Here is a 24,303-nt window from a genome sequence, read left to right on the forward strand (position 1 = left end):
CTGAAAGCTAAATGTGAGAAGTAGCTTCAGCTTCTGAAATGCTGCTGTGCCCCCCTTCTCCCTGCCCACATTAAGGGCACCATGGGCGTATTTTAGAAAATGATGCTGTTGTTGCCTTCACAGGGAACATGAGAGAACGCTGATGTGTGCAGTATATATTGCCTCTCCAAGGAGAGGTCAATAAAATCAGGTTTTGTTCGGATATCTCCTCAGGTTCCCCTGTCTTTCATCTTTCAAATGACAATGCCCTTTATATAGACATATGTGTTGGTTTATTCTTATCTTCTGTCTTGAATAACTCAAGTTTAAAGGAAGATCAAGACCACTATCTTCTTGAAATTACTGGGGGATGTGACCTTCTGACAGATAATGTATTAAAAATGTTAATAATTAGCAGAAGTAGAATATATATTTTTTTAATCCTCCAGTTATCTGTAAAGCATTTAAAAAAAGGGTAGATTTGCCCTGGAATAAAAGAGGAGCTCTCTCTGAACTTGAGGAATTAGAGGGGTTTAGTCGGCGAAAGGCCAAGGGGAAAATGGAGCTGTTGTAAGACAGGACAAGTGAATTCCCCTTCCTTTTCTCCTAATAGATAGGAGAGCCAATCCAAGGTAAATTCCCCATCAGAGTGAAGTGTGTGGCTTATAAAGCTGAGACCTGCTTCTCTTGCTGTGGGTCAGGGTGTTTCCTTTATGGCTGTGCTGGGAATTTTAGCTTCGAGCCCTTCTGCGCTGCTCTCCCTCCTCCTTTCAGACAGTTTCTCAGGCCTCGAACTTGATAAACTTTATTATAAACTGTCAAAAGGGCCAGTATTCTCTTGAACAGGTAAAAGCGGTGAATTGGCGTGTGCAGATGTGCTCTTTAGTTGTGGATTTTTAAATGCACGAGCTTAGCCTGGAATTTAGCTGTATTTCCTATGGCTCCTGGTTGCACAATCGCCCTCTTGCACGAGGGCTGTTTCCTCCAGGCTGCTCTGTGGGTTTGAACGGTGGGATTACTTTGCAGGCAGGTAACAGCTAAATCTCCTTCTGTCCTATCACATACCCAAACATGATCCCTCCTTCTGTGCAAAGCCTGATTTAATGCACGTATCTGGTTTTAAGCCAAAATGTTATATAGATGCTTCTCAAATGGAATGAAGGCCAGCTTTGTTTTGCGGGTATTTACAGAAGAATTTGCACATGTTTTACAGATAGATAAATTAGATAAGTATAAAATACATATTATATACATTTTATGTATATGCTGGTTGGCTTTCTGCTTCAGAATCAGTGACGAGGGCCCTCACGTATCTTTGCTGTGTTTGCTAGATAGCATAGGATTAAAGTACAAGCTTTGTCTCCTATCTGCAGATGACAACTGATCTTCTCATGCTGCAGACTCTGACCTTCCCACATTAAGCATGCAAAGTATTGGAGGCCTCCAAAAGCTAGTATAGTAATTTGTGATACCAAAGAACAAGACACATTGGTTGAATTATTCTTTCTCTCCTTCCCCTCCCCGCCGCCACCTCTGCCTTGCTTATTCAGATAATTAGGTTGTAAGTTCTGTGGGATAAGACCTCCTCTTGTCTGGTTCCTTAACAGCACTGCACAACCATGGTGACTCCACGTTCCTGGTCTTTGCTAGTTAGCAGGGGTCTGTGCATGCTACATTGGAGCTGAATACGGCATTTCAGAGGAGGTAGAAGAAGTTTAGATTTAGCTGTATGGAAATGATTCCAAATACTCAAATAAAATGTGTGACTAATTCTAGTAACAGCATGTGAGGTAATAAAAATAGCTTATTTATTTCTCCCTGAAAGAAACTTTAACCAAGTTTCTGAGTTTATCTTAATGTAACGTTTTTCTTGGCTGGCAATGCTATGCATGCACTTTTAACTTTCTGTATATATATGCTTGTAGGTATGTTTTTATGTATCTTCCTCTCCCTGCATAAGGTTTTATAATTTTCCACTACTTTTTCAAATTTTACAATAGCTCTTTTTGTGTGAGAAAAAGTCATCTTTGCCAGAATATGATCACTTTTCTATGTAAAGTACCACTGGGAAACTGTACTAAACAACGTTGAGACTAGGAGATAGAAGAAAGAATTTGTCCCCATATTTGTGTTGAATAGAAATTGGTGTTCAGTGTGAATGAGCAAAGGAAGCCACCAGTATCTTCTGTCGCTAGACAGTGGGTAACTAAAGATGCCTGCAAACAAAAACCAGTTCAAATAATGTTGTTATGGTTGGCTTTATGCCTTGACATTTACAGAAATCAGGATACATATTTCACAGGGAAACTTTTAGAGAAAGGATGTGCTCCAAGTTCATAAGCATCTGCTGTCCGATGCCGGCGGAGCCGAGCCTGGGCGCACCGTCTGCGGCACCCAAATTCCTGCTGCAGGTGAGATGCTCTTACCAGACACGCAACTTAGGGGAACTTCCCCCACCTAGGGAGTGAAAATACATTTGCATGTACTTCCTGCTGTAATTTCCCTCTTTCTTTATCCCACTGCAGATCTTGCATTGGAGCTTGCCCCTTGAATCTCAGAAGTATGTTTTAAAAGCCACAGTAACAATGTTGGAGCATATGGCAGAGTTTAGCCTCTCTCTATATATATAACTTGCATTGAGATCTGTTTGAATTAAACTGCCTCAGGTCAGTGACTGATTCTGATTTTAATTTTCATTTGGAAAGATTGGAACCTGGCAATTTTGTGACAGAACAGAAGTCACCGAGCTTTAATATGGGGGACTGTTCACCAAGTCAAGCAGGGAGGAACTGCTCCTTACATTGCATCTGCAAGAGACACCGTGCATCCTTGCTTTCACATTTCCTCTGATGTTTCCTAAGAACATATTCTTGCAGGGTTTCCCTGGAACTTCATTGCAATGGCAGGTTGGGATCAATAGGCAGAATCGGAACCTTTATGGTGATAACGTGCCAACAGTTTTTGCTCCTTCCTTCGGCTTGGTGTGCCCTGCCGGAGCGTCTCCCTGCGTGAGGTGAAACCCTGCTGCCGTGGCAGCTCCGTGCTGGACACGCCGCCTCGAGCTGCTGGGACACCCACAAGAAAACATCTGTGCAGCCTCTTGCCTGGTGGGAGCTTCCAGCCAAGTGCTGCCATTGCAGCCCTGGCAAAGATGTGAACAAAAAAGCAAATGCTTCTCAGCTTGCCGCTCATTTGCAGTCCAAGAGCTTTCAGTGTAGTTCCTATGACAGTACAAACTTGAATTTTCCTGCAGGATGCTTTTGTGGTCACTTCTCAGGCTTTTTTATTTGGGCAGTAATTTGCAGCAGAGGGAAGGGCCAAATTGTAAAATGGTTGCAGATTATTCAGGATTGGACTTGGAGCAGCAGCTGCGTTGCTAAGTGAGAGTAATCTCCTAGTTTATGGTCAATATCGAGGTAGGACTGTTCATAGGTAACGTGATAATTGCTGACACTATAGGAGCGAGTGAAATAGGACTGGAGTTGTTTGACCAGTAGGACCAAGAGGTTCTTTTCAGATTTCCTCGCTGACAGCAATGCCCCTAAGTTAGGAGTTCTTTGATACATCGTTGGATTCGTGGTCTTGCTGAGCTGCGCTGATTCAAAGGAGAATGAAATGCAGCCATGAGAGGATTACCTTGTTTGGCCGGCTCTTGGATCAAGGCCTGCTGGGCTGTCAGCCTCCTCTTGGCTTTCGATAGTTTGAGAAGAGAATTACGAGGCTATAGTTGATGAATGGGAAAAAGGAAATGGGGTCGGAGGGAGAGGGCACCCCAGACAAGACACAGAGCAGAGAGAGCTGTAGAAACACAAGCTATTAGATGAGAAGGGCCAGTTCATTTGCTGGAATTCTGGTGTTGGATATTGCCCGTTTCTGTTTTTGTTAACTTTTTAGCTGATGGTTTGGAGTTGTTATAGAAGCTCTATAGAAGCTCTAAGGTTGAAGGTTCTTCATATTTTGCTGGGGTCCCAAAGCCACTTTATTTTCATCCTGCTGTTTGGGAGTACCTGTGTAATAGGAGCAGAGGAATCAGAGCTCTCCTTCCCTACATTTGGTGTGTTTGCTTGCTTTCCTGCTGCAAACCTCTCTTCCTTCCAGCTACCACCCCTATTTAGCTGCTAAAATCCTATACATGCTCCATTTCAGGTTGTGTAACTCTGCAGCTCAAAATAACTCAGCTCTGCATTGATGGGTGACCTTTACATTCACATGACATAACTGACACCTGTAGATTTGTATAAAGGATTTAAGGATTGTGGGGTTTTCTGTTTGTTTGTTTTTTAACCTCTGTGATAAATTAGCAGCGCTTACTTCATTTGCACATTTCCAAGATTAGCAGCTCAACTTGAAGCAGAGTTCAATGCCTGTTGACCTGGAAGTTTTATCAAAATACCAGTGATGCTGCAGACGTAAGGCAAAGTTGTGCAGTGCTTGTGGTGCCTCTCAGTAGTTTCTTTGAATAAATAAATTCACAGCTGAGTCATGAATAACATGTGTGTAAGAGAATGGTTAAACCTGATTGCTAGTATTTATTTATATATACACACACACACACATATATATATATATATATATATATACTACCTAGAATTTAGTGATAGAAATAATTGCTATTCAAGACAGATCTTGAAGAGAATTGCACCATTTCAAGACATTAAGCCAGAATTTGCTAGAGTGCAATTTGGAGATTGCATAGAAGGACAGGCCTGTGGCAAAAGGGGGGGAATACTGCATTGCTTGGGGCTTTTGAAGTGCATGTATAAAAATGTCATTTTTGTAGTATACTGGATATGGTGGTACACTGGGCTATCGAGATCACTGTTTGTATAGGGTTTTGTGCATGTGAGCTTTTTTTTTTTAACTGGTGTGGTGCCTTTACTCTCAGCCCTGAGCTCTCTGTGCTCATTTTACTTGTCCTTTTGCATTCAGGTAAGTAAGTATTGGGTCGTGTTACATATGTTGTTGGGGTACCAGAGATGATGCAGTTCAAATAATAGAAGGGAGTGTTTAGCAGAACCTGAAGCAAGAGCCCTTGTGCTGCTTCTCTGTCTTCTTTCTTGACTAAAAGTCAGTACTATCTTCTGTGAGAAGAAAGATAACATTATCTTATCAAAAGGAGAATTAAATGGAGACACTTTGGTTTCCAGTGTCCTATAGAAATTAATAATGGTGTTCCAAGTATGTATAGGGTTTGTTCTCATAACCACATTAAAGTGCCTTTCCAGGGAGCGGGTACTGTAGCAGGGTGATAATGAGACCATAACTGATAAATCTAAGCAGGAGTTTGAAAATTCCCCATTAAGTTTTTTTTTTTTTCTTCTCTGCAGGTCTCTCAACATGGACTTTGAGAACCAAGACAAAGAGAAAGACAATAGCAGTGCAGCTGGGTCTTTTAATGGCAACAGCACCAATAACAGTAAGGATTAGCTTTACTCTTTATCTTTCTTTCCCATCTTCAATGTGCAGCATCTTCTTTTACTTTGTCTGTTCATTTGTTTCAGCCACCTGCTTTGTAGATTCAGCTAATGTTCTGTCTGGGCACTTAAACATTTTGCTGTGCATCAATAGTGCTATCTAGTTCATGCCCATGGAAACAGAATTTAATCATCAACATTTCCATGTGGTAGAGAAACTGCATGTCGCACAATTTGTCGCACAATATTACTGGAAGTGGAGGCAGCTCTACTCTTTTTAATGCAGTTCTGAGAAGGGAATGTCGCTTCTTTTCGTCTGGTGTTCGTCACTGTGACATATTAGCCTGTGCATTAACAAAGAGAGGTTTGACCTCCTGGTGTGCTGACAAGGGTCTGTAAGGATGATTCAGCTTTATCAATAGAAAAATTGAGGTATAGATTTCGCATGGCTTTGGGCAGCTCATTTATAGATGGACGACAAAGTATGTGCCTAACACAATCTATTCAGAGTGTGGATTAACTTGTCAGCTACTATGTGGTGATTATCCCCTCTGTTACGGTATAAATAGATACCAGGCAGCTTGGCCCTTTGAGATACGCTGCTTCACAGGTGAAACTATGAATGCAAGCAGTTGAAGTGGAAAGTACCGTGTATAATGTGCTGTAAATTTGCACTGTAGTGTACTTCATGGTCATTTATACGGCTGTATTTTAAGAACAGACTCCAGAAGGAATTGTTTCAAGAAACACAAGAATAAAGTGAGACACATGAGCAGTCCTGCGCACAAAATCCTGAATATAGTGGTTGCTTTGTTTGAAATAAGTATAGCTTTAAGATTATTAAATAAATAGCATACAATTAGACTGAACTGCACAGCTACAGCTAAGAGGTTGATGTGTTTGGTGATTCATTAATGAACAGTTGCAGCTTTTGGCATCTGTGAAGAGAGAGAAGACAGTCTGGACTGGGAAATAAGCACATTAAGGGGATTAACTGTCAAAATGATCAGAAGTGAAATGAAAAACTTTGACATTTAACACTGCAGGCACTTATTCCCGTATGCCAAGGTGGTTTGTAGTATGTCATTCCCTTTTTTTTTTTTTTTCTTGAGAAATTGAAGGGCATGTGAGTAATTTCTCTTTTCCAAAGCAGGAGGAACAACAACTAAGCCATGGATTAGGATATAAGCATTTCTGTGTCTTAGTACTGTCTGACTGGACTGTCTATATTGTATTTCCCTGTTTTGTACTAGACCAAAAAACAAACTGAAAAACACAGAAAAAGCCCAAGTAACTCGGTGGTTCTGGTTTATGTTTTTAAATTTATTTATGATGCTAATGTTTGAGAATAATAGAGCCTTTATCTGAATTAATAAACGCCTATACCAAACAAGTGACATGGCTCTGTGCCCATTGTCTATCTCATTTCTTTATAAAAGAAAATGAAATAAACTGAAGTTGGGTACTCATGGTTGTCTGATGGTTCTCGACATGCTTTCATACACCGATAACTAAGTTCTGGATAAGTCATTAATTGTTCGGACAATTTTCCAATCTTCCACAGAAAAATTATATGTAGGCGTATGTGTGCGCACGCACACAGAATGTGTAATGTGTATACGTATACTTGAGGGTGTGTGTATATGTTTTTATATATGCAATAAATATATTTCTTGATAACCTAAAAGCTCATCCTTAAAATCCTATGACTTAAAGTCCTGCTTTATACAGTGATGCCTAATTATTTTGGGATACTGTGGAGGTGTTAAGCTGGTTTTAGGTCCGATCTTGTTCAGACTAGATGACCGCAGTGCAGAGTCAAAGTGAAGAATATAATCTCAATAAAGTCCTTTACTATCTCCGCACTGTTTGAAACCACCTCCAACTATAAAATGTAAACTGAAACTACTTCCTACTATAAAACGTAAGCCTGACTTTTTGTGTTGCTTTTAAGCATGAAAGACAAGCATAGGGCTGGTCCGAGTTAGCAGTGCCATAAACGTGGAAACGTCTTAGGTGTTTTCTGAAAAGTGCCCTTTCCTGTGAGACTTGCTGTTATCTGGTGATTGCCATCAGCGCTGCGACTGAAGCGCTCGTGCGGTGACCTTCACCCAGGTGACACTGCAGCTGCGGCAGCCTTTGCACGAGCGACAGCAGCCTCGAGCTTTTGGTTAGCTCCATGCCTCGTGCTGCAAGAGCTTGAACTGCAGGCTGCTCAGTTCATCAGGTCTGTGTTGCTCAGTGCAAAATTTAATACTTAAATGGCAACACTAAGAAAAAAAATTACCCATTTCCATCATTTTTCTGTCTGTGCAAAGCAGGCTGAGCCTGTTGCTGTGTGTTACCGAGCCCCTGCTATGGTCCTGTTGCGGCTGCCTGTGACGGTGCCCAAGGATCTCAGAACTGACTTCAGCACTGAAATGAAGTTTAGTGTTAAGAGTCCCAAGCTGTGTGCATAGGATTAATCTTTCAGTATGTGTATGGTGAGAAGCAGCCTGAGCTCAATGTTGTGTTCTGTTTTCTGCAGGTATTCAAACCATCGACTCCACCCAGGCGTTGTTCCTGCCCATCGGGGCCTCTGTGTCTCTCCTAGTTATGTTCTTCTTCTTCGATTCAGTTCAGGTTGTCTTTACAATATGCACAGCAGGTGACTAAGTTTTCTTCTCATTGTAATTACTGAAGTAGGAAAGAGAGCATTAATGCAATCCAGTCCAGTCACCAAGAATTAGGATGAATGTCATGGTATGTTTGGAAATAAAAACGTAACTCATCTGTTTTCAGGATTATATTTCCATCTCTCCCTAGCTAATAATAAAATAACAAATATTATTTGAGAAGCATTTTCCATATGGAGATTTGATAAGCCTGTTGAACTATAAATTGCCAGGTGTGAAGGACACTGAATATATTATTTTACCTTAAAAATAATTGTTATAAATCAGTGCTCAGAATTGCATGTGTTTTTTTCCAAAATTCAGGTACTTTATAGGATTCAAGCATAATTCAGTTGGAAGTAATCTCTGGAGGTCATATGCAGACACTTCCTATTTTAATTTTGTTTTTTGTTTGTTTATTTCAAGGATACTTCTGGTTTCGTTGTTTTTTATTTTAATCTCATGGACTTATTAAATTTAAAACAAAACTAAACTGATTGTTGCAGAAAAACAGGATCAGAGAAGTTGCGTTTTGTTACTATTTATGTTTTGGTATCTAATTAAATACTAGTGCTTTGATTTTGGCAAAATTTTGCCCCATTGATCCTTCTGCAATTCTCCAGGAAACCAGCTGCTATTCAGGATTAAAGATACTTTTTTTTTCTTTACTATTTTTTTCACCCTGCTCTGGATTTGCAGCAGTTTTTAAAATTGCCCTCCTCAGCCCATGTATTGAGATATCCCTCCTGCTGCAGCTGCTGTCCTGCGCATCCTCCGCAGCCTTCCCGAGAGGCTGATACTCGCGGGGGTGTCTAAATCCCTCCTTGTGCCGGGAGCCTTGAGATTCCCATCCCAGATCTGGGCACACAAGACCTGCTGTGTGCTGCTTTTAAAACCTGGTCCTGTGTTGTATGTATACTTTTCTATTAAAAACATATTGCTTAGTACAACTTTTACAGTATATTAGCTGTCGGTGCTGAGGGAGGCTTTGTGAGGACAGACACCTTTTAATTTGTCTTGCTGATTGGCCAGTTCTTTCCAGCCTGAGCATGCATTTGTTACATTTGTAACTTGATTTGCAGCATTTTGGGTCTCCTGAGGACTTTTTGGACATTTAGGGGAATTCAGGCTATTTGGATTAACGCCCTTAGGTATCTTTATCCTGGAAGCAGCCTGATGCTGTTGCACTTGCCGTTGGTTTTGCTTTAGGGGGAGCATTAAATGCAGCCCCGAGGCCCACCGAGGTGCCAGGATGGAGCCCGTTGTGGAGATGGGAGCCCCGGGATTTGTTTGAGGAGCGTTTCACGTCCTCTCCTTGTAGCTCCTGAGAGGCTGATGCGGGGGGACTTTTAAATTGCAGCTCTAGCATCTGCTTTCTGAAACCTCTCCTAAATCTTCCTGCCTCAAAGCTTTGCCTTTTGGGGAAGAGCCAGGCACGAAGAGCCCCGGGCCAGCGCTGAGCGATAAATAGGGGGCAGAGCCGAGGCGCTGGCGCCGTGCCCGGCCAAGGGCTTCCCAGCGGAGCAGTGGGCACCAAGGCCTGAGGCAGGAGCAGCTTCGGAGCAGGAGCCTGGGCAGGGGGGCTGCAGTGGGAGCAGGGACTCCCGGGCAAAGGGCATTTGTGCAATTAGCTTTAATCAACGTGGGCCCGGCTCTGGGGAGGCAGGGCAGGAGGCACAGGGTGCCCTGCTGCAAAGAGCTGGAGAAAAGCTCCCAGAAAAGGCTCCCAGGCCCCCAGGGCTCAGGAGGTGTGGAATGAGAAAGAATTGGACTTTTCTTTCTTTTCTCTTTATTTTTCCTCCCTTTTTTTCCCCTATTTTTTAAAAGTGCTGTTCAGATAAATGTTGCATAAAAAGAAAACATTTATCAAAGTAGTCCATTTAGCTACCTATAAGTGTTTCTCATTTGTCCTGCCTTCCAAAGCATAAAACATTGCATATTTTGTCAATTTTAAATTCCCAGCTGCTGGCATAACTTTCATTTTTAAGGTGTACTATGCTTCAGTAATACTTAAATGGTTATAAGATGGGGGGGGGGGAGCAACTTTACCTAGGCTACAAACGCAAAGAAGAATCTTTATTATGCTGGCTTAGTCTATGTGATACGTTGAAGAATTTCACAAGAATCCCACAATCAGGCTGTAGTAAGTTCTTTCATTTTTCTTGACTCCTGGAATAGCTGGAAACTCCTTTTCTTGCTGTTGTGATGATGAATAGCTTTAAGACTTATATATATTTTGTTTAAAGTTTGGGGACTGGGGGCTTTGGCACTCTGTTGAGAGCTTTTGTTTAGGCTGAAGCTGGAAACATTATAGCCAGAGAAGTTTTGCAGAAAACCTTGAAGTCTTTAACCGCTCTTGTTTTAATAATACTGCAGCACATGCCAATAGGGCACTGTTGCAAGAGCTTTTTCAAGTTAGAGGAGGTTGTTTGTGTGCTGTAGAAATTAGGTCTGAATGTACTAATATTACCTCTTCTTCTTTTTCTAGTCCTTGCAACAATAGCTTTCGCTTTCCTTCTGCTCCCAATGTGCCAGTACTTAACACGGCCTTGTTCGCCTCAAAACAAGTAAGGACTTGAGACATTTTTACTTCTCTTCTTGGATGTTGTATTTATTTCTTTTAATGGGGCTTCTTTAACAGCGTCTCTGGTTACAAGTATTAACCTCAGGGCTTGAGTGCTGATGTTTGTGCATATTTTTTGTGCCAGCAGTGTTTTCCCTAGGAAACTAGGAAGCACAGCTTCTACAAGTCACACATGCTTGCCAGCCTGGGAAATACGCTGCCACTGCAGGGAACTAGAATTCATAACAGTGGCTTTTAAGAAGTTCGGCTTATTGTGACTGAAATTTCAGAATTTGGAATTTGGTGTTGGACTGTAATTTTTATATTGGCCTATGAATGGCTCTCAGAGACTTTGGTTGCACTAGGGAAAATGGCAGTTATTAATGTCATGTTTTGAAATTATTTTTTGTTTCGTTTTCAACTGGAGTTCATGTTGCAAAAAAGCACCATCCTAGCTGGTACTAGGAAATACCTAATAGTCATAGTAACAATTGGCATGACTTCTTTCATTTCTTTAGTTCATGCTTTCTACACAATGTGAAGAAAGCTTTTATTTTGTTGTTGTTTTGGTACCTATTTGGCAAGGGAACTTCCCTTTCAGTTGTTGATGACACCCTTCACTGGCCACCCAACCTTGTTCCAGGAGTGTCTATTTTCTGTTCTTTAAATGGAAACTAAAATCTTCCAGCTAATGTTTGTGCCTTGTTCCCAGGATTTCCTTTGGCTGCTGTGGGCGTTTCACTGCTGCGGAGTTGCTTTCATTTTCTCTTTCTGTGATGCTCGTCCTTATCTGGGTCCTCACTGGCCACTGGCTCCTTATGGATGGTGAGTATGTGACTTGAGGGACTTGACTGCTGGTTTGTGCCTCTTCTGACACATCCAGTCGTTTGGTGATGACTGGTGAAATTTGCTACTCTTAAAGCCTTGGCGAGTTGCAATACTGGAGTGATAGACTCCCTGCAAACAGCCTGTGTCAGACACGTGCTGGGGTAGTGCCTGAGCCACCTGTTTTTCTGGTTTGTAAGAGCTGCTGACAGTGCCAGGACACTCATGGAAGCTATTCTGCATCAGGATGGTTTAGCGTGAATTGCCAGTTTTAGTTAAAAATGTGTGGAAGCAAAGGTGCTTGTGAAGCCTAACTCGATCTGAGTAATCTGGCTAACTCCTGCCATTCATCTTGTGCTGTTTTTTGGTTTAGATAATCGAATAATGTGTTGTGAGACAGCTCACAGTAGCCAGTTCTCTTTGATCTCTTTGATAGTTGCCAGTTAGCATGGTGGGTTGGGTGAAGCTGAAAGGCATCCAGTTGACTGAAAGATGAGATTTTTTTCTGCTGGTTGAGCTGAATTCACAGCTTACAGTTCCCCAAAGAAGCTTCACTCCTCCCTTTTTGCCTCCCAAATCCCTTGTGCCAGTTCTGGCACTCTTTGAATCACATGGCAAGCTGATTCAGCTCACTAGAATGGCAGAGTACTCTTGCCAAACTATTTTTCTGCTTTTCCAGTGAGATCAATTACATTATTTTGCAGTCAGGTCTGTGCTAAATTTTGCACATGGTAAACGGCAGCTTGGTGTTATCAGACAGGGCGCAGTGGGATATGATAGCAGAGGGAGAAGGGGGCAGCCCGGAGCAGAACCTCCACTTCTCAGCAGGGTCAAAATAAATGGGCTCAAGGCATCTTGTGAAATGTCACCCTGAAGAGGTCGATTGCCTGAGAAAAAGAGCTAGGACGTTACCTATCCTTGAAATTGCTTGTTGCAATAAAAATACACATCAGCTTCCCAGCTTCTCCAAGATGAGATTGTAGTAGCAACTCTTTAGCATTAAAAGCTATTGTGACAGGTTGGTTCTTCCTTTTGTAAAACAAGTATGTTTTATTCATGCTTTTCGCTGCCTTTAAAAGTGCCACCTTTTGTATATTAGGGGATACCTTTTAAAATATCCAGATATTAAATGGAAAAAATGCAGATGAAGTTTGTTTTGTTTTAAGCTGAGTAGTTCACCGTGAAATCCAGAATGCTTTTTGATCTGCTCTAGCTACGTAGCTAAATGGAGTGTCAAATGTGAATTTTGACAAAATCAGAGGACTTGCCTTTATATATAGAGACATGCATTTACTTCAAAATGATTTTGTGAGCGTTTCAGTCTGAAATAGTGGGCTTTGAGATAATTAATCTGCAGAGTGCTAAAGTACCAGTGCAAAGTGGTTTCTGGTTTTTATTTCCCTTGGTAGCTGAGCTGCTGAATAGTGTTGATATCTTCCAGCTTTGGAGTATTTTAAGTCCTTTTAGGTTCAGGAAGCTTGTGCGGTATAGGTAAGTGCCCTTTAGAAGGCTTAAATGCAATTAAAGGACGCGTGCTGGTGACACCGAAGATGGAGTGTTAGTTGTTGGCCTGGGTCAGGGAGGCAGACACTGCGGTTCCACCCCTTGTGCTCATTGCAGTAAAGGGCATCACATCAGCTCTGTGTCTGCCCTTTGCTTCTCTGCAGCTGAACGCTTGGGCTAGTCCCAGTCCATCTTGTCTGGAGCAACGGATGTGGCAAGGAGCTCGCGGTAACGTGGTTGAGCGGGGCACGGGTTGGTGACGAGCAGGGTCTGCCCCGTGCTCTGGGCGCTTCAGCTCCTTACCTCTGCCCCGGCTCCAGCTCTCGTGTTCGTGGAGCAGGAAGGAGCAGCAGTGCCGGAGGGCGCTTTGTGCCGCCCGTGCTGCCGCAGGAGGGAGGACAGGACGGGCGTTCGCTCCTCGAAGCACCGCGGCGGTGGTGCGTGCGGCTGGCTGCCCTCCACGTGGATCGTGGTGAGAGCGTTTCTGCTGCAGAGCTAAGCAGAGAGCAGGGGAAATGCTTCCTGGTGCTTTTGGGTACCTACAAAATCAGCGTATGGCAATTCCTGCCAGAATAGTCACAATCGCAGGTACTGGTAACTCTCCTCTACTCCCCAGCATTTATTGAGCTGTTTCTAAAGTCTAGGACCATTTTATGTGATCAAGTGAGATGATGTCGTCTGCAGGGGATTGCTCTGGCCCGTGAGAATGTGCATTTGTGCAGCACAAAGACAAAATTATCAACAATGGTCGTTGTAACCTGGTAAAAAAATGGATTAAGACCTCTCCAAAACAGAGGAAATAGCCAGAGCCGTGAAATGGGGACACTGTGTGTGCAGTAGCTGTGTGTCGTTGCGGAGCACAGGAAAGAGCGTGATACCCAGGAACAGATACAGATCCCTGGAGCTGGGCACAGAGGTGCTGCTCTTATGTCCTCTCTCACGAATCTGCTGAAAAACGAAGTTTTAGAAGAACCCAATTTGATCAGAGCTTCAGGAACAGATTCCTCCAGCGACGGCCTGGCAGCTTGCGGGACAGCTGGTGCCTCAGACACCGTGTGTGGAGAGCAGGACCTGCTGCTCTGGTGCAGCAAGGCAGAGCAGCTGGGAAATACCCCAGATCTGCAGAGACTCCTCGCAGAAGCAGGGATATTCTTCCTTCTTGGAACAGCCCTATTCCCAAAGGGGATCTGCTTGCAGTGACTCTCCAGCTGATTCACTCAGTTAATTGAAAACCCGTTTGGTTAATTCTTTCCTATTAACCTCAGTGGACCAGTCACCCAGCACTTCTCCCTGCAGCTTGCATGGCTTTTATTTACTTTCTTATGATTTGGTGCATGTTTCTGTGGGTGTCTGCCTCACACATTTGTCAGCAGCATCCATGAGCTTGGTTATAGGTGCTTTTTTTTTCTTTTTCCCTGTGTGATTTCTGTGTTTTGCTGGAAAAGGAAGCTAACTCGCACTGTTGGGTGCGACGTGCTGGCTCCTGGGCTGCACTTCAGCCTGTTCTCACTCTTTGCTCTTGGGCATTCTTACTTCCCTTCTCTTTCTTCAGTTTACCAACATGATTTAAACCAGACACAAAACCTGCATAATTTATTAGCGTGTGCACAGTGTTCCCTTCTGATGGAAAGGACTTCTTTGCTATCCCCCTTTATACCCCATATTTTCTTCACATGGTGAAGCTTCGTGCCTGCCACTGTTCACTGCAGTGATACAGAAATTCGGTCTGTGAACAATACAGAAAACTTCATGCTGGTTAAAATATTTCCACTTCCAGTTAATTATAACCTGGAAATCCTTTCCTAAATATAAGCCTGCTTGAGCTATTATTAACATTGGCTTTAGACAAATCTCTTTGATTTAAGACAGACTGTTCTCTTGTATTTGCTCTTCTGCCAGGGGAAGTCTGGGTTGAATTACTGCCCGCAGTTGTTCTGCTCACTGCTTTGCTATGTCAGATTCTTCAAACTGCAGTAATTCGCTTATGTTTTGTAACTAGTTACAGTTGCACAGCCTGACTCGGGGTATGTTTCTATGGGAATAATCAATCCCTTTGCTTTCCTGCCACACTCAGGCTTGTGTTGAGGGCCTCGGTCCCCTTGGGACGAGGAGCCTTGGGCAGAGACGTGGCACAGAGATAAAATGCAGCTGCAGGATGCACAACCAAGGGCAGCGTGAGAGCTGCAGCGTTAATGTGAGCTCTGGCCTAGCTGAGTTCTCGTGCTGGTGGGCACAGTCTTTCCGAACCATTTTTCCTGAGCCTTTAGTTGATCAAAATAGGATTCTAACTGCTTGCTAATTCTTTGTCACATTAAACATGTACATTTGGTTTGCAAATGTCTGCACACTTAAGTGAAATGGGGGCCCAACAGAGCTCCATTATTTCTTGTAAATACATTGATATTGTAGACAAAAGTTGATTTTTATATATGTATTTAGTGATTTACTTGTAGGCAGGTGAAACATATTCAATTGTCCATTAAGAATATTAGGTATGTTAAAACTAGGCTCAAAAAAACCCCCAGGAAATCACAAAAATACGAATTTGTGTGTGTGTGTCTGTGTGTGTGTGTGTCTGTGTGTGTGTGTAACATCTTGGTTTTCAATCCTAACAAAATATTTAGAGTTGCGACAAAATATTTAGAGTCACATGGAGTTGTGACTGCAAATAAACGTGGGGGCATTGCACATGCTTAACCTGCCCTTCGCCTAGCCCTGAGCTCGCAGCATCGAATGTCAATCTGACTGAAAGCCAAACCTTGGGAGAAGAGGGAGAAAAAGATGTGTCCATATTTCTTTTTCCCTTTGTTCCTTAGGCTTTCACCAAGGTTTCTGTTACTAGGAAATCCTTGTCTATTGAAATCATTCTGTTCAGGCAGTCTTGCATAATCTTGCCCAAAGAGAAGAGTGGATTTGAGTGTTATATTATCCTGCTATGTTGTGACTTATCTTGTAACCACGCTGATATATGAATTAAGAGTAAAGGATTATGTTTATTTACTTATGCATTTATTACAAAATCTCCTAGTAGTTCAAAAGTTGAGTTTTCTGTGCTGGGGCACAAAAGTTCAAAGTGGAGGGGTTGGGGTTTTTTGTTGTTGTTTGTTCATTTGTTTTTTAATTGAATAGTCTGTTTTATAGGACACTCTGTAGGACGCTAGAACACATTTCTTTGTGGTGAATAGTGAAGTGGAATGGACTGGACAGTTGTGCCTGAAGAATTATTTCTGTTTCTGTAGGGACATGTTTACAGTTGGTTACTGAATTCTTTTTTGGCTTTTTTTTTAACTCTAGTAAGAACAACTTCATTATCTGGAGACCTTAGCCACCTAGTGCCTGCAGCACTACCTAGGTGCAAATGAAAGCTTCATTTTGGGGCTCTTCTGTGGGTTCTGCTGGTTTTTGGAGAGAAAAAAAAAAAAAAAAAAAGGTTGCTATATTTTAAGGAACTAATGATGTTTTTGCATTTTGCAGCTCTGGCTATGGGCCTGTGTGTTGCAATGATTGCCTTCGTTCGGCTGCCGAGCCTGAAGGTTTCCTGCTTGCTACTCTCTGGTTTGCTAATTTATGATGTTTTTTGGGTAAGTGTTTTTGCTAAAATTGTTTATACCCTCCAGGTTTGTAATTGGCCTTTGGCCTTTTTCACAGGGAACACAGAGTGTGGAGCTGATGAGTCCTGGCAAAGCCAGCGGCTCAACCTCATTGCTGCTCTGTGAGAAGTTAGAACAGTTTGCAGCAGGAGACAGAATGACTTCCTCAATAGGAAAAAAAGTAGAAATAAGATTTGAATATCTAAATTTGGGCATAGTATAAGAAAAAAAATAAAACTTGAATTCTGCAAGGGTGGCTGCAGATGAGAACGAACGTGCCCAGGCAAGCGGGAAGCCCCGTTCCCGGGTACGCAGAACCCGCGCGCCCAGCGACCATCAGCAGCCACGGGCACAAAATAGGAACACAGAGTGACTTAGAGCTGGCGAGGCTGGTGTAAAATCTTTTTGACACTCTTACAAGTAGCCTGACAGAATATATTTGGTAATACTGAGAAAGATTTTGTTTCACCTTTACATAATGTTCAGCAGTGAGTCAGGGTAGCGCTTGCTGATGGCTCTGGCAGAGAATCCGTTTCCCACTGTGATGAGCTTTATTAGTTTAAAGGCCTGTTTGAAATAAATGTTTTATAGTTTAATTTAGGAGGGAGCATCTTCTGCTTCCTATCGTCCTCATATTTTCAGCATCTATCCTGTTACCTGCCTTTGCTGGTGCTTATAGTCCTTACTATACCTATGCCAGACAATCAGTAACTTGATATTAGGAAGCCTATTCCAGTTATTCTTGAAGACTAATAGTGTAAAAACCTTTATCTGAATTTTTGAAATACGTTTCACTTTTTGTCCTGTTATATGCACACATGTAAATGGAAATTTTAGGCAATTTCCTTTCTTTTCTTAAATAGGCAAAGCTAAAGAAATTTGAAAAAAGGGTGGGTTTGAGTTGCCATGTAGTTGCAGTTTGTATTTCCTGATGATTTCCTCGCTCCGCAGGTATTTTTTTCTGCCTACATCTTTAACAGCAACGTAATGGTGAAAGTGGCCACACAACCAGCTGATAATCCCCTTGATGTTTTATCCCGAAAACTTCACCTGGGACCAAATGTGGGCAGAGATGTTCCCCGTCTATCACTGCCTGGTAAACTTGTATTTCCAAGGTAAAACCAGCAGCTCTTTTTTACTGTATTTTATAGCAGAAATTCTCCTTCCCTGTACTTTCTAGTAACACTAATTAATGCCAATGGAAAATATCACCTTATCTCCCTGTTCAGTCACTCCTCCTTCAGTCACTGATGTTCTGGAGGAATTAAGATCTTTGGACTAGACCAGTAGTAGTTTCATGTTTCGAGTGGTCAGTATGAGAAGTCTCAAAGGAAAAGGCCCAAAAAGGATATTATGGGCCCAAAGAACAGAAAAGATTTTTGTAGATTCTCTCAAGCTCTGCTTCAGTTTTCAAGAAGATCACCAGTTTTACGTTGATTATTTTTTGCCATTAACCTTTTGTGGTTTATGGTTTGGTTAAGTAACTTCCCTATTAAAACCAACCATTTTTTTGCATAGGGTTAGAATTGAGAATGGGGCTGCAAGTGCCTGTTGCCACTTTTCCCACAGCGTTGGGCTTGAGTACTACAAACCAAACACCAGTGGGAGAAAAGATGCAGCAGTTTGTGAAGCCAACTGAGCAGGGCTGGGAGATTGTGAGCACTGTCTCCTCCTGTGCCCCAAAGCTGCTGCTCCTGGAGGAACAGCGAGAGATGAGAAATCAGATACGAAATTTCTATATATTTTGCTTTAAAATCATTTAAAAGTCCCAATGTGTCACTGCAGAGAGCCAAGAAAGAGGGATTGTATTGCCCCATCCTTACTGTTGATGCTTGCCACACCTGAGGAAGAGAGGTCATGATGATAATATATATAATAATATGGCAATAAATATATAATAATGTGCAGTAGGTACGGGGCACATTTGCATTTGCTGTCTCCTAGCATGCAAAATGTTACAGTTAGGTTAAAAGATGTCCTGCTCAGAACTGGATGGGCTTCTCTACACACATGTGAGTTCTACAGTTTTAAGCACTGCTGGTGTAAGATTTGGGACCTAAAACTTAAAAGCAGAAGGAGCTGAGACCGATCTAAGCAGTGGAGACTAAATAGTGGCTAAGGCCTATGGTGAGGGGAGGTCACTCCACAGCTATTTACTGCAGAGGTTTCTTCATGTTTCTGATTTTGAGCTGCTGTGAGTGGCCTGATCCAGAAATAAAGTACTTCAGAAGTTATGTAACACATTAAATTGACTTTACTTATTCTACTTTCTTTCTTTAGATGTTGGAATGTTGAAAATATAGAAATTAGGATTGATTGTCTGCTCTAATAAAAAAAAAAAAGTCATCTTGTGACTTTGTGATAACTTGGCTTCATTCTCATGAGAAAGATCTTGAGGTTTAGATAATGGTTAATTTTAGTTCTTAATCTGTTTAGCAATTGACTTTGATTAAAGAAGCTGATGAAAGTATTGTTTTCTTGATGTTTTGTCTAAATGAAGCCAAAGATCTAAATAGTCAATGAATCGATTTATTGTCTTGTATTAGAGGTCTTTGTGAATTGGGACAAGGGTGCAATCTTTATATTAATCCAATCATTAGATGTGTTTGTTTCTGGTTTGGCACAATGTGTTTTTGCTGCCAAAATGGGCATATTTAAAGCTAAGCTGAGCTGGTGATGAGCTCACTGAGGCCAGTGTCTAGTAGCTGGCATTGCAGCTTCCACGTGCAAGTTTGTCAATAGAAGAATGTGCAAAATGAAGCCAAAAAACAGAGGGGAGGATTGCAGAGCTTGTCTTGTGCCTTGGGCGTAAACCCAATTTCAACTGCTGTCCAGTTCCACAGGCAGCCACTTCTCCATGCTGGGGATTGGAGATATTGTGATGCCAGGTCTCCTGCTCTGCTTTGTCCTGCGTTATGACAACTACAAAAAACAAGCCAACAGTGACTCCTGTGGTGCCCCAGGACCAGGGAACATCTCTGGGCGAATGCAGAAGGTCTCCTACTTCCACTGCACACTCATTGGATATTTTGTAGGTGAGTAACTGGTTCAAGGATAGCTGCTTCGTGGGCAGAGGTGGGGTTATTGCAGGAGGCTTAAAAGATGATGGAACCAGTAATTAAGAGATTTTTAAGCTTGGTTATATTCCTTTTTTTTTGATTCCCCACTCACTTTTGGTTTTATTGGCATGGTCTAGGGAGAAACGCCTTTCTATGGATATCCTTCTAAAGATTTATTTATTTATTATTGTTGTATTTTTACTAGCAATTTTTAAATGGGAATTCCTGGATGGCTGATACTGTAAAGAATGCATCTAGGTAATCCATGTGTTTTGTTTTGAGCATTGAAGCTTTACGATCCTGTGACATTTTTGGTACATACAGAAAATTTTAATAAACACAACTGCCATGCTCTTTGTAATTTGATGCTGTAGACATCCTTCTCCTCGCTTACAGATTTTTTTTTCCCTAAGTTCGGAATTCCGTGTGTGCATATCCTGAATGACTCCAGTTCTTCTGAGGATGAAGAGGAAGGACTGTTTTGCAGCAGTCTCCCCCCCCGGCAATTGTCTTTGTCCCTATATTCCCTTTGGACCTCAGAGTGGTGACCTTGAGACATCAGCGCTGGAGCTGAAGTCATAGCCCGTATGGGGCATCCAGCTTGTCTCCTACCCCTGTTGTTGTGATTTGTTTAAGTTACTGCTTCATCTTTGAGCTCTGGAGTAACTGCCTAAGGACAGCTTAATATTAAAACAGAACATTTTTTCCCTTCTTTTTTTTTTTTGTTTTAATTTTATTCAGGGAAGTGAGGCACAGGTGAAGAACTTCATAACCCATCTCTCAAAATGTCAGGAAAAGGAACCACTTCAGATGAGAGAATGAGAACGTTCAAACACTACTTAATGATATTTATGGTGTTTATTTTCTCTTGCAGGTCTATTAACGGCAACAGTAGCTTCTCGTATCCACCGGGCAGCCCAGCCTGCCCTCCTCTATTTGGTACCATTTACTTTATTGCCACTCCTCACTATGGCCTATTTAAAGGTAAGATGGGTCCATGTCCCCAGCAGGATTGTTTTTTCTTTTAGTGACCAAGCCTTGAGCTACAGCTGCTGCAGGGGAATCCTCCTTGGGAGGACTCTGTAACCCAGAGAGTTCCTGGCTCGTGAATGTAAATGAACCAAGTTCTGAAGTATTAAATACTGTTTTAATTATGAGAATTTGTCCTTGCCCAGCTGGTCAAGAAAGAGGGCATGTGAAAAGGTAGAAAAGCTAGAGGAGAGGCAGCTCCTTGTTTACCTCTTTCAGTGACATATTATGGACTGAATTTTTAAAATGCAGCTTTCTTGGGTTCAAGGCTGCTGTTGAAACCCCATCCAGCGCTCTGCAGAGTGGAGAGCAGGAAAGGACAGATTTTCTCACAAGCAGTTATTTCCTTCTGATCAGAAATCCGTTTTAGGTAGATCTGCCTAAAGATGAGATGTTTCAAGCTAGCATGGAAGGGATTTTTTTTATGGTCTTCAATACTGCTTCCAAAAAGCACTGAAGAGTAGGTTTGCTTTAAGACATGCTCTTTCCTGGAGGTGTTTTTTAAACTGATCTCTAAATGGGCTTGAAAGTTTCTGAGCGAATGTCCTTTCTGCCCTTCTGCTGTCCAGGGTGATCTACGCCGCATGTGGTCCGAGCCTTTCCACTCTAAGTCCAGCAGCTCCCGTTTCCTGGAAGTATGATGGAACAGAAAGAAAGTGACCTGAACTTCTGCCTTGGTCCTTTTCACTTAAACTTGTGGCTTCGTTGTCTCCTAAAGCTGGACTGGCTGGTACTGGAGAAGGTACCAGTTATGGGACTTGTAGGAATGGACTTTGTGTTAAAAGGAGAAAAAGGAGGAAGAAAAAAAAAAAAAGGCAGAAGCAAAGATCTTGGAGCTCTGTTTGATTCCTTTTCTCCCCGCAGATGTGGAATTGGGGACCCTTTGTGCAACTGCAGCCACTTTCCTCTTTTCCTCACAGTAATGGATTAGTACCAGACTATTATCTGTGTGAGAAAGGAGACAGACTCGAAACTGAGAACGGCTTGAAGTCGTTCAGAGAGTTGTGAACACTAAAAGAAAAAACAATTAAGAAACTGAAGCTTCTTCAGAGAACCCCTCCTGTGCATTGGGACCAGTTTCCTGTTGGACTTCGGTTTTGAAAAGAACTGAGACAGAATCTCATCTGTCACAATTTTTTTTTGTTTGTTTGTTTTTGATTTATTAAATATTTCCTGTGGTGTGAGGTTACTTATTAAATCCACAGACATTGAGTGACTTCTTGCAGTATACATATAAAAATTTGTTGTAATTTCCACCCAGATGTCATGTTGCAGTGAAAAAGGGCACGATTTTTATACATATATATATACACACATATAGATATATATATGAATAAATAAAAAGGAAAACCTGCTAAGATCATGCTATGTAGCAGACAGGGGCTTGCTGTAATTTTTAGCATGTAGAGCAGTTTACTCTGGCTTTCTTGTATATGAATTTACAATGAGCTGCTGTTTTCTTTCCTCCCCCATCCTAAAACTGAACCTGCAGTTCCAGAACCAGTGTAGTACTTGTACCAATTGTATTCATTGACTTTAGGGGGTGTTTGATTTTGATCAATGTAGCAAACTCTGGAAGAAAAAAAAAAGTTGAAATCCAACCCTGTTTATTTGAGGGGGGAGGGAAGCGGGTGTCCTTTTTTGGTTCTTTTTTCCCCTTTTTTCCCCCGAAGAGCTCCCTTGCAGGTTTTTGGTAGTTCCTTCTTGACCCAGTGCATGTATTATAGCAGCAAGTGTCTTTGTGCTTCTGATCATAGTAATGTATCACTTGTAAATACATTTTTTCTATTTTCTATTTTTTTGTATTTTTTTTGCATTTTGTTTCATTAGTGTGCTGTATTTTTCCATGCCCCTGCCCCTTAAAAAAAAAAAAAGAAAGAAAAAAAAAAGGAAAAAAGAAAAAGAAATTTGTCCTTTACTGTTGTGACTGGTCGACTTTGTGCGTTGGCTGCTTTGTTGTACCCGAAAGTCTGTTAAAATGTGGAATTTAAAACAACAACAACAACAACAAGCAAACCCCAAACCGAAGCGGTTCCAGTTACGTTGTTTTGTTGACCAAAAAGCTGCTGCAGAGCCACCCGGAGCTGCTCTCCAGGCCTTGGTAGGACATTTTGCCAGGTGGGTTTGGGGCCACCTGGGGCCGCTGCTGCCTGCGAGGAAGGGGGGTGATTCCAGCCCGGAATGGGGCCTCGTGCCCGGCAGCGCCCCCGGGTTGGGCTCCTCCGGGCAGGTGCGGGGGGTCTAGAACACCCGGTCCCGCTCGCTCGGGCGCCTGCCGGATCCCGGATCCCGATCCCGGGCAGTGGGGGGGAACCTGCTCTGGGCACAGGGAGCCCTGGGGCAGGCGGCTCCTCGTCCTGGGCCCGGGCACCAGTGGGGCTTTGGCTGGGCGGGATGTGGATGGGACCCCAAAAACCCGGGAGAGACCCCAGGGTCTCGGACGTGTGTGGGTGCGGGTGGCCGAGGAGGTTGTGGCCTTGGAGTTTTTCTTCTAACAATCCCTTTCCTGTTCATATCTTCTACTTTACGGTATTTTTGCTAGCATGTGTCTGTAATTGCTCATGCTCAAGTAAATGTCACAGTTAAGGCTGCGACTTTTTTAAATTAAAATCCTGCTTTTGCTCTTTACAGTGGTTCCAGGTGAGATGCTGCAGCCCAGGATGGTGACTGGACATGGGGCCGGCCCTGGTATGGATGGAGCCGCCGGCCGTCTCCGGGAAGCGGGAGAGGGACAGCTCCCAGGTCAGTTCCTTTTTGTACAAACACAAAACAACTGTAGTTTGAAATGCATTTTCTACCTAACAAATGTGTTTTCTTCAAAGTTGTAACACGCCATGTATGTTTCCTAACCTTTATTCTGTTTGTTGTCGTTTTTGCAGGTATTCTGCCTCGTTTCTGCAGCGCCTCTCGCATTTGCCTCTCCGTGGCTGCCAGGCACTTGGCAAGGCCGGCTGCGCCGCTCACGGACACGGAGCGGGGAGGGTGTCCTGCTCTCCTGGTGCTGACCAAGGCTCTGCCCTGACCTCGGGCTGCTGGGAGCTGGGGTGAAGAGACTGTTTTTCATGTGTAACATAGCGAAATAGATGGAATTGAGTGTGTGGGGTGGGGAATTTGTGCCCTGCCCCTCAGTTGTGACTGTTTCCTAAGAAGGAATTCCAGGGACTGTCACCTCCTCCTGGAGCCTTCAGGGCTCCGTAGGCCTCTTGCCGGGTGGCTCCTGGCAGCACTGTCCCCTGGCCCTGCTGCTCTGAGCTTTGTCACAACGTCCCTTCCTTGGGGATGCCGCCTCCGTCTAGAGCCCTCATCGGTGCCAGCCTGGCCTCCGTGCTGGGGCTGGGGCTCTCCCTGGGGGTGGCTCTCTGGGAGAGCTCCGTTTAATGCTGCAAAACTCATTCCTGTTTTGTGACTTTGGCAGTTTCTCTTTGGCAGCAACCCTGCGGAGCAGACAGACGCGCTAAGTGACAGATAAAATGGCCACAGGCAGCAGCAGGCAGGGTTAAGTGTCGCTCTGAGAAGGGCTGGTCCTCAGCAGGGGGGCTGCCACGTGGGGGCTGCTGTCCCCCTTCGGCTCTCTGGCTGCAAGGAAGGTATCTGAAGAAGCTGTTTCAAAGATAAGGACAGAAGGGAGTGTCTTAAGCTGGACTTGGGCTCACACCTTAACGTAACTGCAGTTCCATGTTGTACCTG

At 43.0% G+C, this 24,303-nt stretch overlaps 1 protein-coding gene across 1 annotated transcript in view; it reads left to right on the plus strand.

Moving 5' to 3' along the window:
* Window positions 1-22,081, plus strand: part of SPPL3 (signal peptide peptidase like 3) — a 53,626-nt gene extending 31,545 nt beyond the window's left edge. Inside the window, exons 3-11 of the mRNA XM_088532413.1 lie at window positions 5,307-5,395; window positions 7,921-8,040; window positions 10,536-10,614; window positions 11,323-11,435; window positions 16,413-16,519; window positions 17,480-17,643; window positions 19,364-19,563; window positions 20,462-20,571; window positions 21,186-22,081. Of these exons, the coding sequence (XP_088388539.1) occupies window positions 5,307-5,395; window positions 7,921-8,040; window positions 10,536-10,614; window positions 11,323-11,435; window positions 16,413-16,519; window positions 17,480-17,643; window positions 19,364-19,563; window positions 20,462-20,571; window positions 21,186-21,257 (1,054 nt within the window). The 3' untranslated portion in view covers window positions 21,258-22,081. The remainder of the gene's footprint in view (window positions 1-5,306; window positions 5,396-7,920; window positions 8,041-10,535; window positions 10,615-11,322; window positions 11,436-16,412; window positions 16,520-17,479; window positions 17,644-19,363; window positions 19,564-20,461; window positions 20,572-21,185) is intronic.
* Window positions 22,082-24,303: the final 2,222 nt, after the last annotated feature.

This window comes from Tinamus guttatus, unplaced genomic scaffold (assembly GCF_059628265.1).
Source record: "Tinamus guttatus ecotype Peru unplaced genomic scaffold, ASM5962826v1 Tinamus_guttatus_pri_ptg000459l, whole genome shotgun sequence".
NCBI classification, from domain to species: domain Eukaryota; kingdom Metazoa; phylum Chordata; class Aves; order Tinamiformes; family Tinamidae; genus Tinamus; species Tinamus guttatus.